This window comes from Staurois parvus, unplaced genomic scaffold, assembly GCF_062004578.1.
Source record: "Staurois parvus isolate SC_StPar_1 unplaced genomic scaffold, SC_StPar_1.0 ptg000980l, whole genome shotgun sequence".
Taxonomy (NCBI): Eukaryota; Metazoa; Chordata; class Amphibia; order Anura; family Ranidae; genus Staurois; species Staurois parvus.
The window spans coordinates 3,927,512-3,940,186 of NW_028318776.1; the positions used below are offsets into that span (position 1 = coordinate 3,927,512).

General features: G+C 39.8%; 1 protein-coding gene across 2 annotated transcripts in view; it reads right to left on the reverse strand.

The window, feature by feature from the left end:
* CORIN (corin, serine peptidase) overlaps nucleotides 1-12,675 on the reverse strand; it is a 329,820-nt gene that overhangs the window by 162,334 nt on the left and 154,811 nt on the right. For both annotated transcript variants that reach the window (XM_089657303.1, XM_089657302.1), the window contains one exon: nucleotides 11,515-11,725. In XM_089657303.1, coding sequence (XP_089513429.1) covers nucleotides 11,515-11,725 — 211 coding nt within the window. The remainder of the gene's footprint in view (nucleotides 1-11,514; nucleotides 11,726-12,675) is intronic.

Here is a 12,675-nt window from a genome sequence, read left to right on the forward strand (position 1 = left end):
TACTATCATGAATAGCAAATTGCGTATATAACTCACGGGGGAGAAGCATGATAAGAATAGAAAGTACACTTAGTAAGTCACAACTAGATAGGATTATTTGGCTTCCACATACGTTATATACAATGGACGAAAATACGAGCACTTTGACACGGAATGTTTTTAGGGCATGGGATTTAATGCACAGACAAATGGGATGGAAGTACAGTTCACTGTTAATACCATTGGTTGGAACAGAGTTTTTCCCACCGGGGAAAGACAATATCTCGGGGAAATGGATAAAAGATAGAAACGCACGTTAAGAAGATATTGTAGATAAAGGGAAATTATGTTCTTTTCAAGATTTAAAGAGTTACGTTATTACCAATTAGGACATTTTGTTGCAGAGCTCAAGCAGCCGCTAAGGACAGTGAAGGACATGTATCCATTTGAACGAATGTTTAGTTCAAATACAAATCAAAAACATGTCACTTCCAGGATTTATAAGATCCTCATTGTAATAGCTGGATTTGATTCTCCATTGTACTTAGAAAAGTGGGATAAAATGGAGACTTCAGTGAAACAATATAAGAATAGGGTAGTTTATCATTTAATACATGTGGCTAAAGGACTAATCCCTAAATTTTGGCAAGCTCAAGAGCAAACAAAAATAAAGGATTGTATACATAGAGTTGAGTATACATATAAGATGGAGGAGTTATACCATTTGGATGTGGACCAAATGGAAAATGTTTTAAAAATATGAGGCAGATGGTACGACTTTAAAACATCAAAAAGAAACCTACAAGTGGTCGGAGTACAAACAGTAGGAAGAGCTTAAATGAAAGGTAGGAGTTTCTCTCAGGAGGGTAAGAAAGAAGAGATACAAGATGAAGGGGTGAAGATAGATTGAAAGAATACTTGAGGAACTAGAAGTAAAAGGGAGAAATATGCTGGAAGGGGGTGGATTTTTTGAAGGAGGTGAAAGGAAGAGGTAAATTTATGTAAAAATGTGTATTTCGAAATGTTGGTTGTAAGTTGATTTTGTATGAAAAACTTAAAAGATATAATATAATATAAAAAAAAAACAGAGCCATCTTCCATCAAGGACTTATACCATTAATGTACTCAAAGGATTTTGCATTGAGGTGGAAGAGCCAGACGAGAAGGACCAAGATGCCAACGTGTGGAGGAACTCCGAAGAAGCCAGCAGCTACCATCCACTAGTCACCCCTGCACAGAAAGAGCCAGAGTCTTATAAGTCAACAGGTGAGCCGGTAGGGAGTGACAGTAGTGGGGAAACAGACCTGGGGTCCCCAAAATTTGGGACGACAGAGTATGAGTCCTTAGAGGAGGATGTGGGGAACTGGGACTCACCAGCACTTCAGACACTGAATGGGACTGGGGGGATTCCTCAGATGAAGTTGGAGAGAGATTGTCTGCAGGGTCACAAGAGGAGCCCAATCATTCTGACATGGCAGGAAAAGCTGATTCACAGTGCCTGGGTGCTGCAACTGGAGAAGGCATATGAGAAAAGCTGGATGCAGTCAGAACCACCCACCTCCAGGACACTGGTGATGGCACAAAAGAATTGATAGTCAAGTTCCCTGAGTCCTGTGTCCCCCCTGGGATGGGTAACATCTAGAAATTACTGCAGTTTTCACATCTTCAGCAAGAGGTACCGTGAAGGGTGGCTCTGGAATATGGTTTTGAATATCCATGTGTCCTTAAGAATGTAATGGAGAAGATAAAGGCCAAGCGTTCTTGCATGTCTTGAGACCTTGTTGAAGGCTTCATTACCCCAATTCAGGGCCCGATTCCAGGGCATCAAAAAGGAGTTGGTGCGAAGGCTGGGAGAAGTGACTGCCATTAATCCATAAACATTTGGAGGCCTGAGAGGTGTATGGCCCAGGTCCAAGGCCCAAATCATTATAGTTGAGCAGGTTCAACCCTTTTGTCATGTTTGTTTTTTTGCTTCTGTGCTCTGTGTTGGAGGGAGCAGTCAGCTGACTAACAATTCCCATTTGAAACTTCAAGAGAAGATATCCCTTGTTCCTGGGGAAGGGGGGGGGGCACCCTCCATCCTTTCTTTTGTAAACTGACAAACTCTGCCTAGCCCCACTGGTTATGGAATGTTTAATTGTTGACAAAGTTGAAAGGAATGGGCATGTTCGACTCTTTTAATACCAACTGGGAGAAATGTTCACCTTTCAGTTATTTCTCTGAGCTACCTATTGTTGAAATTGGACTGCAAATGCTGTGTGTGTCTTAATTGGGGGAATAGGACTAAGTTCATCAGCGGCTCTTTAGGGTGTGTATTACATGTGTGTCCACTGAAATATTTACAAACAACCCAGTCTAATGAGTGAGATTTTAAATATACACCTGGTGACTACAATATAAAATTAAGTTCAACATGTATAGAAAATATAAATGTTATTCCTAATAAATTAAAAACTACAGAGTAGCACAACAGACAATATATAAAAGTTTATACTGTACAGTATATTGCCTATTGTGCTACACTATAGTTTCTAATTTATCATGAATACAATTTATATTTTTTTATACATGTTGAACTTCATTTTGTATTGTGGTTACCAGGAGTATATTTGAAGTATCCCTAATTTGACTGGGTTGTTAGTATATACACTATATTGCCAAAAGTATTGGGGCACCCCTCCAAATCATTGTATTCAGGTGTTCCAATCACCTCCATAGCCAAAGGTATATAAAATCAAGCACCTAGGCATGCAGACTGCTTCTACAAACATTTGTGAAAGAATGGGTCACTCTCAGGAGCTCAGTGAATTCAAGCGTGGTACCGTGATAGGTTGCCACTTGTGCAGTACGTCCATCTGTGAAATTTCCTTGCTACTATATATTCTATGGCCAACTGTTAGTGGTATTATAACAAAGTGGAATTGGGAACAATAGCAACTCGGCCACAAAGTGGTAGGCCACGTAAAATGAGAGAGTGGGGTCAGTGCACAGAAATCGCCAACTGTCTGCAGAGTCAATAGCTAAAGACCTCCTAACTTCACATGGCCTTCAGATTAGCACAACAACAGTGCATAGAGAGCTTCATGGAATGGGTTTCCATGGCCAAGCAGCTGCATCCAAGCCTTACATCATCAAGTGTAAAACATACTGCCACTGGACTCTATAGCAGTGGAGACATGTTCTCTGGAGTGATGTATCATGCTTCTCTGTCTGGCAATCCAATGGACGTGTCTGGGTTTGGTGGTTGCCAGAACGGTACTTGCCTGACTACATTGTGCCAAGTGTAAAGTTTGGTAAAGGGGGGATTATTGTGTGGGGTTGTTTTTCAGGGGTTGGGCTTGGTCCCTTAGTTCCAGTGAAGGGAACTCTTAAGCTGTCAGCATACCAAGATATTTTGGACAATTTCATGCTCCCAACTTTGTGGGAACAGTTTGGGGATGGCCCCTTCCTTTTCCAACATGACTGCGCATCAGTGCACAAAGCAATTTCCAAAAAGACATGGATGAGCGAGGTTCGGGTGGAGAAACTTGACTGCCTGCACAGAGTCCTGACCTCAATCAGATAGAACACCTTTGGGATGAATTAGAGTGGAGACTGCGAGCCAGGCCTCCTCGTCCGACATCTGTGTCTGACCTCACAAATGCGCTTCTGGAAGAATGGTCAAACATTCCTATAGACACACTCCTAAATGTTGTGGACAGCCTTCTTAGAAGAGTTGAAGCTGTTATAGCCGCAAAGGGTAGGCCAACTCAATATTGAACCCTACGGACTAAGACTGGGATGCCATTAAAGCTCCTGTGTGCGTAAAGGCAGGCGTCCCAATACTTTTGGCAATATAGTGTATATGTGGATGATACCCTGTTGGACCACATTGATACCATTATGTACCACACTGCACCCCTTAACAATTTACACTGAGAGATTTCACCCTATTTCCTGTGTGGTCAATGGGACAAGGAGTAAGCAGAACCTCTCAAACTGAGACACAGGCAGTAATCAAAGCACTTCTTTATTAACCTGGAAAAGAGAGAAACTCTGTGAGACCTTTGTTGCAGGAGACAGGAAGTGAGTGGTAATCTCCCTAAAGGTCACATTTTACTGTTCAGCAGTTGCTCAGTGATTTCTTTTCCTTTTCAGCATTTGCACATATGTTTAATAACTGCCAAGTCTGATGATGTTGTAGGATATCTGCAGGAAATAAAATGCAAAGTCTATAGTGGTTCCTGACTACTACTAAATATCAGTTTTGCATCCCCTAGAGTCTTTACTATAAATTGAAAAGAACGTGCTTTCATTAAGTTTTTTAGGTTTATGTCTGTTGTCTAGACACCTTGGACAGAACGCCCACCTGTCTAAACAGAAAAACGTGTTTTATTCAGGTTCTGGAGGCTATAAACAGGAGCACATTTACGTCTATCTAAATGTATACCATGTCCGTAAGTGGCAAATATCTGTATATGTATTAGTACGTTGTCCCAGAGAGACCACTTAATAGTCATTTGTAGATCATGTTAGTTTCTAAATGTTTTCAACTTGTCTTCAGACACCCCACAGAACTATAAACCTGAATTTTTTTCCCCAAACCAGTGGAAAGTAATTTTAAGAGTGTCTGTCCTACATCTTTAAGCGTATCTGTCCTATAAAAACATTCATTATGTGGACTATAAACTTACTCAGTATTAGTGACATTGTGTCCCATGTCATTTTTAGCCATATTTAGCAGTACTGAGTGTCCCTTTGCTGAGTTACTGCTTTTTACAGTCTAATCTGTCTGTCTGAATACACAAAGCCATATAAACATTGTATTCATGAGAAAAAAATGTGTTCCAGATTTACCCCATCACTAAAATATCAGGAAGCCAAGTGACTGGTAACAGCATTGGCATTTCACCCCTTCACTGTCTACACCTACGTTTCTGTTAACTTGTAAAATCAAACTGAAGGAATACATTAAGGGCTCCTGCACCTGGGCATGAAAAATGCAGCATTTTATTCTGCTCAGCATTTTTGTAATGGATATGAATGCAGCTGTATAGTTTTCCAGAAAACTTGTGCTGCATTCAGACATTCAGATCTGAAAAAAAGAAATAAATCTGTCTCTCTGGTTCTGCATAAGGCATCAATTTCACGCTGCACACATTGTAAATGTTATTAGCAATGATTATATATGTACAATGCAAATATACTCTAATGTGCATGTAATCTAAGGTGAATTGATCTGCAGTTAACCTTCATCCGACCTGGCCAGGTTATAGATATGCGTATTCCTAACAAGCACTAAATGCTTTAGAATAAGCCTATACTGTAGCTGCAGGCACCGTGGAGTAATTCATCCTCAAACTTCACTACCAAAACATTTTTATTTTTTCTCAGTAGATCATTTTGCTCTCTCTAGACAGCTGAGATTTGGGAGACTGCTAGCTTTCTGATCTCTCATGTAAATGCAAAACACGTGCACAAAAGAGAATGGGAGTAGATCCTGTAAGACCTGACTTACATGACTTCTCTGCATCTCTTGCAGACTCTGAGGATAAATTGCTCCGAAGTGCCTGTAGCTGCAAAGATCATTTACTGCTTATTAAGAATATGTAAATACTATGTTTGAATGTTTATAGCATAGTCACAGTTCTACTTTAAAGCCTAACTTGTGAATAAATAAAAAAGTCCTCCATCACGGGTTTAAAGTAAAAAGAACAGCTCTGCATGCAATAATTACCTACTCTCTGGCTATGCTACTTCATGCAGTAGTTCCTTTTCACCACTAGATAATCCCAGTCTTTCAGGTTTACAGGATAACTAAAGGCAAAACTCTTTTCTTTAGCATTGGATAGAGTAGATAGAGGTTAGAACACCTCTTGGGTTTTTATTGCTGTCTGCATCCTCCATTAGGGAGATTCACCCTCTCTTATTTGTCTCACTTACCATTATCATTGAAAGTGGAAGCAAAATAAAATCCCAAATTTTGGGTTGTCTCCAGAAAAGTAATAGGGGACAAATATTTCAATGGGGACACTAGTTATGGCAACCTGGGGTTCCCCAAGAGTTCCCTTAATTTGAAGGTATTTCCTCTCACTTGATGTTTGGCTATGGGACAGGAAGTGAAGGTAAATCTTCCCAATGGGACAAAGACGCAAAAATAAACTTTACAGGGGTTACTCCAACTAAAATGAAAAAGAAAAGTTTTCTCTAGATTTCTATTTTAATGATGCCTAGCATCACTGAACTTGGAAGACTGAAGACATCTTGTGAATGCAGAGTGTCATATACCAACCATTCCCCCCAAGAACCTCATCACAGTGCCATGAACTAACATAGAATGATGCTGACATCACCAGGACAGTGCTGCACTCTGCATTGTTGAAGACTACCGGAGAAGATCCAAAAAGGAAAAAAACTTTGTGTGTGTACCATGACCTGCCTGAAGACATGAAAAATGTAAGTATAAAAGATAATAATTAAAAATACATCCAGGAGGTGTTTCCAATGGGGAAGGGGGAGCACTGTAAGGCAGGAAGGTTCCCAGCGGTGGGCTTGAAGCAATGGGCATGCTTTCCTAACTTACCCTAATAATACCACTGAAATAAGCCCAAGTACTTTAATTCTATGGTTGGTGAAAAGGGGCGGGGCATGAAGGAGAGCATGTGCAATTCATCTGTGCCTAGCACAGCCTAATTGTTAAGGAGACCCTGTCGACAGACCATTAATTTCAACAACATCTTTCTATAAGATAAAAAGTGCATTTAATGTATTTAGGTATGTAATTTACCTGTAAAATCATTCATTGTAAACTTCGAAAAGATGCTATACTCTGATTAAAAAGTGTTCCTTTCATTTTTTTGAGCAGTGTAGAAAGAAAAAATTGGAATTTACACTTGATTTTTCTGCTTTTAACAACAGATTTTTAAGCTGCTGACAGGGTCTCTTTAATTGCTTCACTCAGCATGAATCAGTACTCAGTAGGGCATACATTCTGTTTGTCAGTTAATGGCGTCATTAAAGTCACATGCTAACTATGGATGTCTTCCAGGATGGAACACAGAACTGCCAGTAAAGGTAAAACACATCTGGATAGAAGGATTATGTCATACATGCAGTTCTCTGCAGTTTACACAGACACATGAAATGATCCTTTACTGTGAATTAAACACCTGACGTCTCTTTCTGTTATTTGGTCATGGTTATCTCTATACATTACAGCCGATGTGATCACGAATGGAATGTAGTCCTCAGCAGGATTGTTGCTATTCACACATCGCTCACAGCTGTCCCTCAGTTGGAACCAAGCCCTCGCTCCTTCTTTCCTCCTCTGTTGTCCTTTTTTTGATCTGATGTATAGACCTTTATAAAAATGTATTTCTACCAAAAGTTGTACTTCATTAAAAGTGTTATCCAAACTCAAAATTATTGCATTCTATATAGTATAAAGCAGATAAAATGGAAAAATAATGCAAAAAATAAAAAAGCACTTACGGGTCTAACCAAAGTTTTCTTCTTTTTTAATTCTTTATGGTGGGGCCATGGCAGGGGTGTGTGACTTGACTTTGTGCTAAAAGGTGTACGGTCTCATCTCAGAAAGTTGAAAAGTATGTTCAAAGAAGAGTTATTATCACAGAACATAAAGCCTAGTACACACGATCAGAAAATCGTACAAAAAAATACCGCTTTTGAAACGATTGTAGGATAATCCGATTGTTAGTACACAGCTTTAGTCAAAAATTATTCGAAAGGGACAAGAACAAACATTTTTCCCATACAATACCAGATTGTACGAATTTCATTTAACCACTTCCTAACCGCGCTATAGCCAAAGGACGGCTACAGCGCTGTTGTCTAGTTCTGGGAGGAAGTCCATGGACGTCTTCCTAGAACACGCCCCCTGCGCGCCCCCAGTGATCGCTGTGTCCTACGGACACAGCTGATCATGTGATACGGTAAATGCCAATCACAGCAGCCTTTTACCACGTGATCAGCTGTCTCCAATGACACAGCAGGTCACCGGGTAAATACAGTTACCTGTTATCAGCTGTCACAGCGTGAGGAAAGTACTGCAGAGAACCGGCAATTTTCAGCGAAGGGATCAGCACTGATCATCAGGGCACTGATGATCAGTGCCACTCACCTGTACTCATCACTGCCTCCCACCTGTGCCCAGCAGTGCCACCCACCTGTGCACAGCAGTGCCACCCACCTGTGCACAGCAGTGCCACCCATCAGTTCTACCCATCAGTGCTGCCCAGCAGTGCCGCCCATCAGTGCCACCAGTCAGTGTCCAGCAGTGCTGTCAGTCAGTGCCGCCCATCAGTGCAGCATCATCAGTGCCGCCTATCAATGCTGCCTATCAGTGCCTCCTATCAGTGCCCATTAGTGCTGACTATCCATGCACCACACTTATGCTTATCAGACAATGTTTTCCCAGTGCATATAATGAATAGTGCAGCTTTTGATGTTTATGAAATAATTTATTAAATAATATAATACCCAGTCTTGGTTGCATAGTTCGTTCTGTAGGATTGCGGATAAAATAGTAGTGGATACCATGACGACACCCAGTGAGGAAGGTATGGTACTTAATTCCCAAAGGTTTATAAAAGGTTATGCAAATCACCAAATAATATATACAGATGCTGTTTAAAACATTTTGTGTGCAATAGCATAGAGCAGCAGTGATTTAGAGCAATTTATTTTGTTATGAAGCTACTAAGCATATTACATGAAGGCCTTCAATAATATGGCTCCTAGATATTACCCTACAATCCTATGGCAAGTGACAGGATGACTGTTTAAATAATGGACATTATATTGTTAAAATGTGTTTATATATGAAGCAATGTTTTGGATTTATGCAAAAATTATGTTGGTATTTGAATACATTAGTTTAATCGATTTTGTGCAGAGTAACCTTTGGCAAAATGGCGTCCGGCCGGCAGATTGGGTAGGCTCAATATCATTTAGCAAGGCCACATTGCTTTCAATCTGCCGACTGGAGATGATTTGAGATAAGGGATTATCTAGTATGTGAGGCATGTATAATTACGGAGTGGCATTGCGGTACCATGCATGGCATGGAGAATCACCACGTTGTGATCCCCATGCCTGGCTTCAACATAATGGCGCAGAAGTGTCCCTATATAAAGCACGAGAGTGGCGTGGCGTCCAATTATTCCCCCTGATGAAGCCACATGACTGGTGGCGTAACGCGTAGGGGAGGGGCTATGACGTCACGACGCTCGATGGTTTCATACTGACACCAGCTGGCAATTTTAGGTTTTTCACCAGTGAAAAAAATCTGGAGGATACATTTTGTGCACAAAGCAGTTTTACATACAGAGTATATGTGAGTGCAATTATTTTAATAATAAAACAGATTTAAAAGGATATCACACTATGATCTGATTATTCCTCTATATCAACCACCATGGAAGAAAAGCCTTTCGATTGAACAAAGGAGGATCCCAAACAGCAAGATACCATCTCATCCATACTCTGGCCCATTTAAAGGGACACAAGCGTTATGTGACCTTACTTAACGGTTTGTTCATATACTTGAGGTGAGAGCACAACTGGTGGGAGAGCACACTTATGCAAGTTTGTTCACACAAAATTATCAATTAAGAAGCACAGGATATTTTTATTTTTATATATTTTTTCCAAGTGAACTATGCACGTTTGAAGAAGTATATGTATGGACTTTTTTTCTAACCTTTTTTCACATTTTTTATTACCTGTATATGGACTTCTGGAAATTGATATTAATTGATTTACTCATTCCATTTATTTTATTTTATTACTTTGATATCTATAATGAATAGCAGCACTAGCATGCACATATGATTTATATCTAGTAATTTTGAGTGAAGCGCGGCACAATTTTGGCATTTAGTATTGTTTTGACACTAGTACGAGTATGTGTTATGTGTGGGCGATTCACAATCAGCAATTAGAAGCAATTTTAATTTACATAGCAGCTCCAAGTTTTATATATTTTTACTGTCATAATCTTTGATACTGTACCTCGTGACACAGCAAATAATTTGGCAACTTCAGTCACAGAGGCACCAGCTAAGTGGACACCAAAAATTTCACCTCTTTGAAGCTCAATAAGCTCTGATATGACTCCGTATTACTAGCAAAGCACGGAGTTAGCTAGGTGTCTCATCACAGCATCACACCGCGCAAGCAAATGAATGTTGCATCACTTCTGCTTTAAACGCAAAACATACGTCACTTTCACACCTGCAAATCATGTAGTGTTTCCAATATATATATATATATATATATATATATATATATATATATATATATATATATACACATACAAACTTACACACACTCAGTCACCAGTTTTCTGGATTTTGCCTACATTGATTGTAACTGACCACTATTTGTCAAGAAATATAGTAAATAACAATCAACCTATTGGTGGTGAGTTGTCTTCAGTGTTTTTTTTATATTTCTTGATCAACTAAATTTTTAAACAAATCTAATACACTTTCCTTTTTCCAGTACAAGGGATGGCCAAACATTAAATTAATACAAAAGTTCTATATCAATTTTCACAATTCAGATATTTAAATATCTTAACACTTTAAAACTCCAAAAAAATAAGTGACCGCCCAGGTAACTTGCCATTATTTAATCTTATTAAAAAGAGGAAGCAAAAAAACAAAACAAAAAAACCTTCTGTGACCAGTTCCCTCCCCAGCCCCCCTTATACTTACCTGAGACTGATCTCAATCCAGCGCTGTGTACCCCTGCAGCAGCGCTGCTCTTCTCTTCCTTCTCTCACAGAAGGCTCAGCAGCAGCAGGAGCCATTGGCTCCTTGTGCTGTCAATCACAGCCTGTGAGGAGAGAGCATAGGGTGGGGCTGAACAGCACCATGTGTGTCAATTGAGCCAGAAGCATCAGCGGGAGAGGAGGTTTGGGGCTGCTCTGTGCAAAACCATTGCACAGAGCGGGTAAATATAACATGTTTGTTATTTTAAAAAAAGTTGAACATTTACAAACGGTTGTAAATTGAATGTTTGCTCACTCTAGGGGCTAATCTACAAAGCTCTATATTCAATACAACAAAAATGATGGAACAGAAAGCATGCAAAAATGTGGGTCATCTAGATAGATGCTGCAATATTAACTCAGGTGTGCTCAATGGAATACACTACACTTTCCTTTTAAGCCATATACATCATATTGACTACATCTGGGCTTGTTCACTACATATATAAGGTGAACAACATTTTGCACAGTTATCTATACATCTTTTTTCAGCCAAAACCTAGTTGAAAGTAGTTTAGAAAATGCCCATTGTATGGCCAGCATAGGACCACGTGTGTCTATGGCTTACCCACTAAATGTTACAAAGTAACTTCCAAGGAAATCCTCCCACGGCCTGATTTTAGGCAATGTGACAAATGTTTTGCTGTCATGCCTCCTCTGCTAAGTCATGTGTTTAGCACACAAATAGTTTAGTACAGATTATATAACAAGTATTCCACAGAGAGTGATTGTAATCATTGATGATTCCAGCTCCCAAATACCTGTCATCGCCAAGACTGATGCATTCAGGAAGAGCCAAGCTACAGCCGAACAGCATGATGTGTTGATAGCAGCTGAGGCGGCTGAGATACCCAAAGAACTTTAAGAACATCTCCATATCAATGCTCTTCACAAAGGAGAACACGGATTTTGGAACGGTGAAATTGTATGGCAGCATTTGGCACTGGCTGTACGTGATGTTTATACAAGTGTCTGAAAAGAAAAGGGGAAAAAAAAGTCAAAATCAACATAACCATTACACTGGAAGCAAAATGAGCATTTGAGAATTTACCATACTGTATATAAAGCAGAGGTTATGCCTGTCTGTGCGGCATAGAGATGAATGTTGGAGTATTTCCAAAAAGGTAATGCTTAAAGTGGTTGTAGACCTCTGAACTGAAAAATGAACAGAGCATATTCCTCTATAGTGTGTACTTGCCTCTATCCAAAGTTTAATTTCTGTCTCTTCTCTCTTTCTTCTGCTATCTGCATGCCCCTGTTCTATCACACAAAAGGGGATTGATAGCCTCTGCTGTGCATGTTTCTCTATGAGACTGTGTTGGGGGGGGGGGGGGGAGTGCTTTCTCTCCACTCAGGTTTCAAATTACACTCAGTTCTCTTCCCTGTGATGTGCAGTGTGTGACATCAGAAATATCCTTTGAGTTGTGTGTTTTAGAAGGCTGTAGAGAAGAGAAAGTTACAGATAAACAGGTACAACTTATGTAGGAGGATTTTTTTTTAAACTCTGTGTTGCAGCTGAGGCCAAGCACTTCACTGGGTATATGTAAAGGTTTACAACCACTTTAAAGCCCAGCTTTGGAAAACCTGAAAATTGTCCCTTGGAGTGGGGCTGTGCCCAGACTGCAAAGGTTAACTGCTCATTTAGGACTAGGAAGCAGAAAAAAAGCAGAATAACCATACATTTTGAAACCATGGGACTTTACAAGCACCAAAATTGCAACAAAAAAGATATGTAAAAACACAATTTTATTTTGTCCAATTTTAAAAACAGAAGGAAAAGTACATTATACATAGCATTGTGCAGAAAAGAAGCTTTGGAGCAGAAAAGATTTACTTACCCAATCTTCCGCTCCTCCACTCTGCTAGACGAGTCCTCTCAGCATCTTTTCCCCCATTCTACAAGCAATCTAAGGTCCTGATGT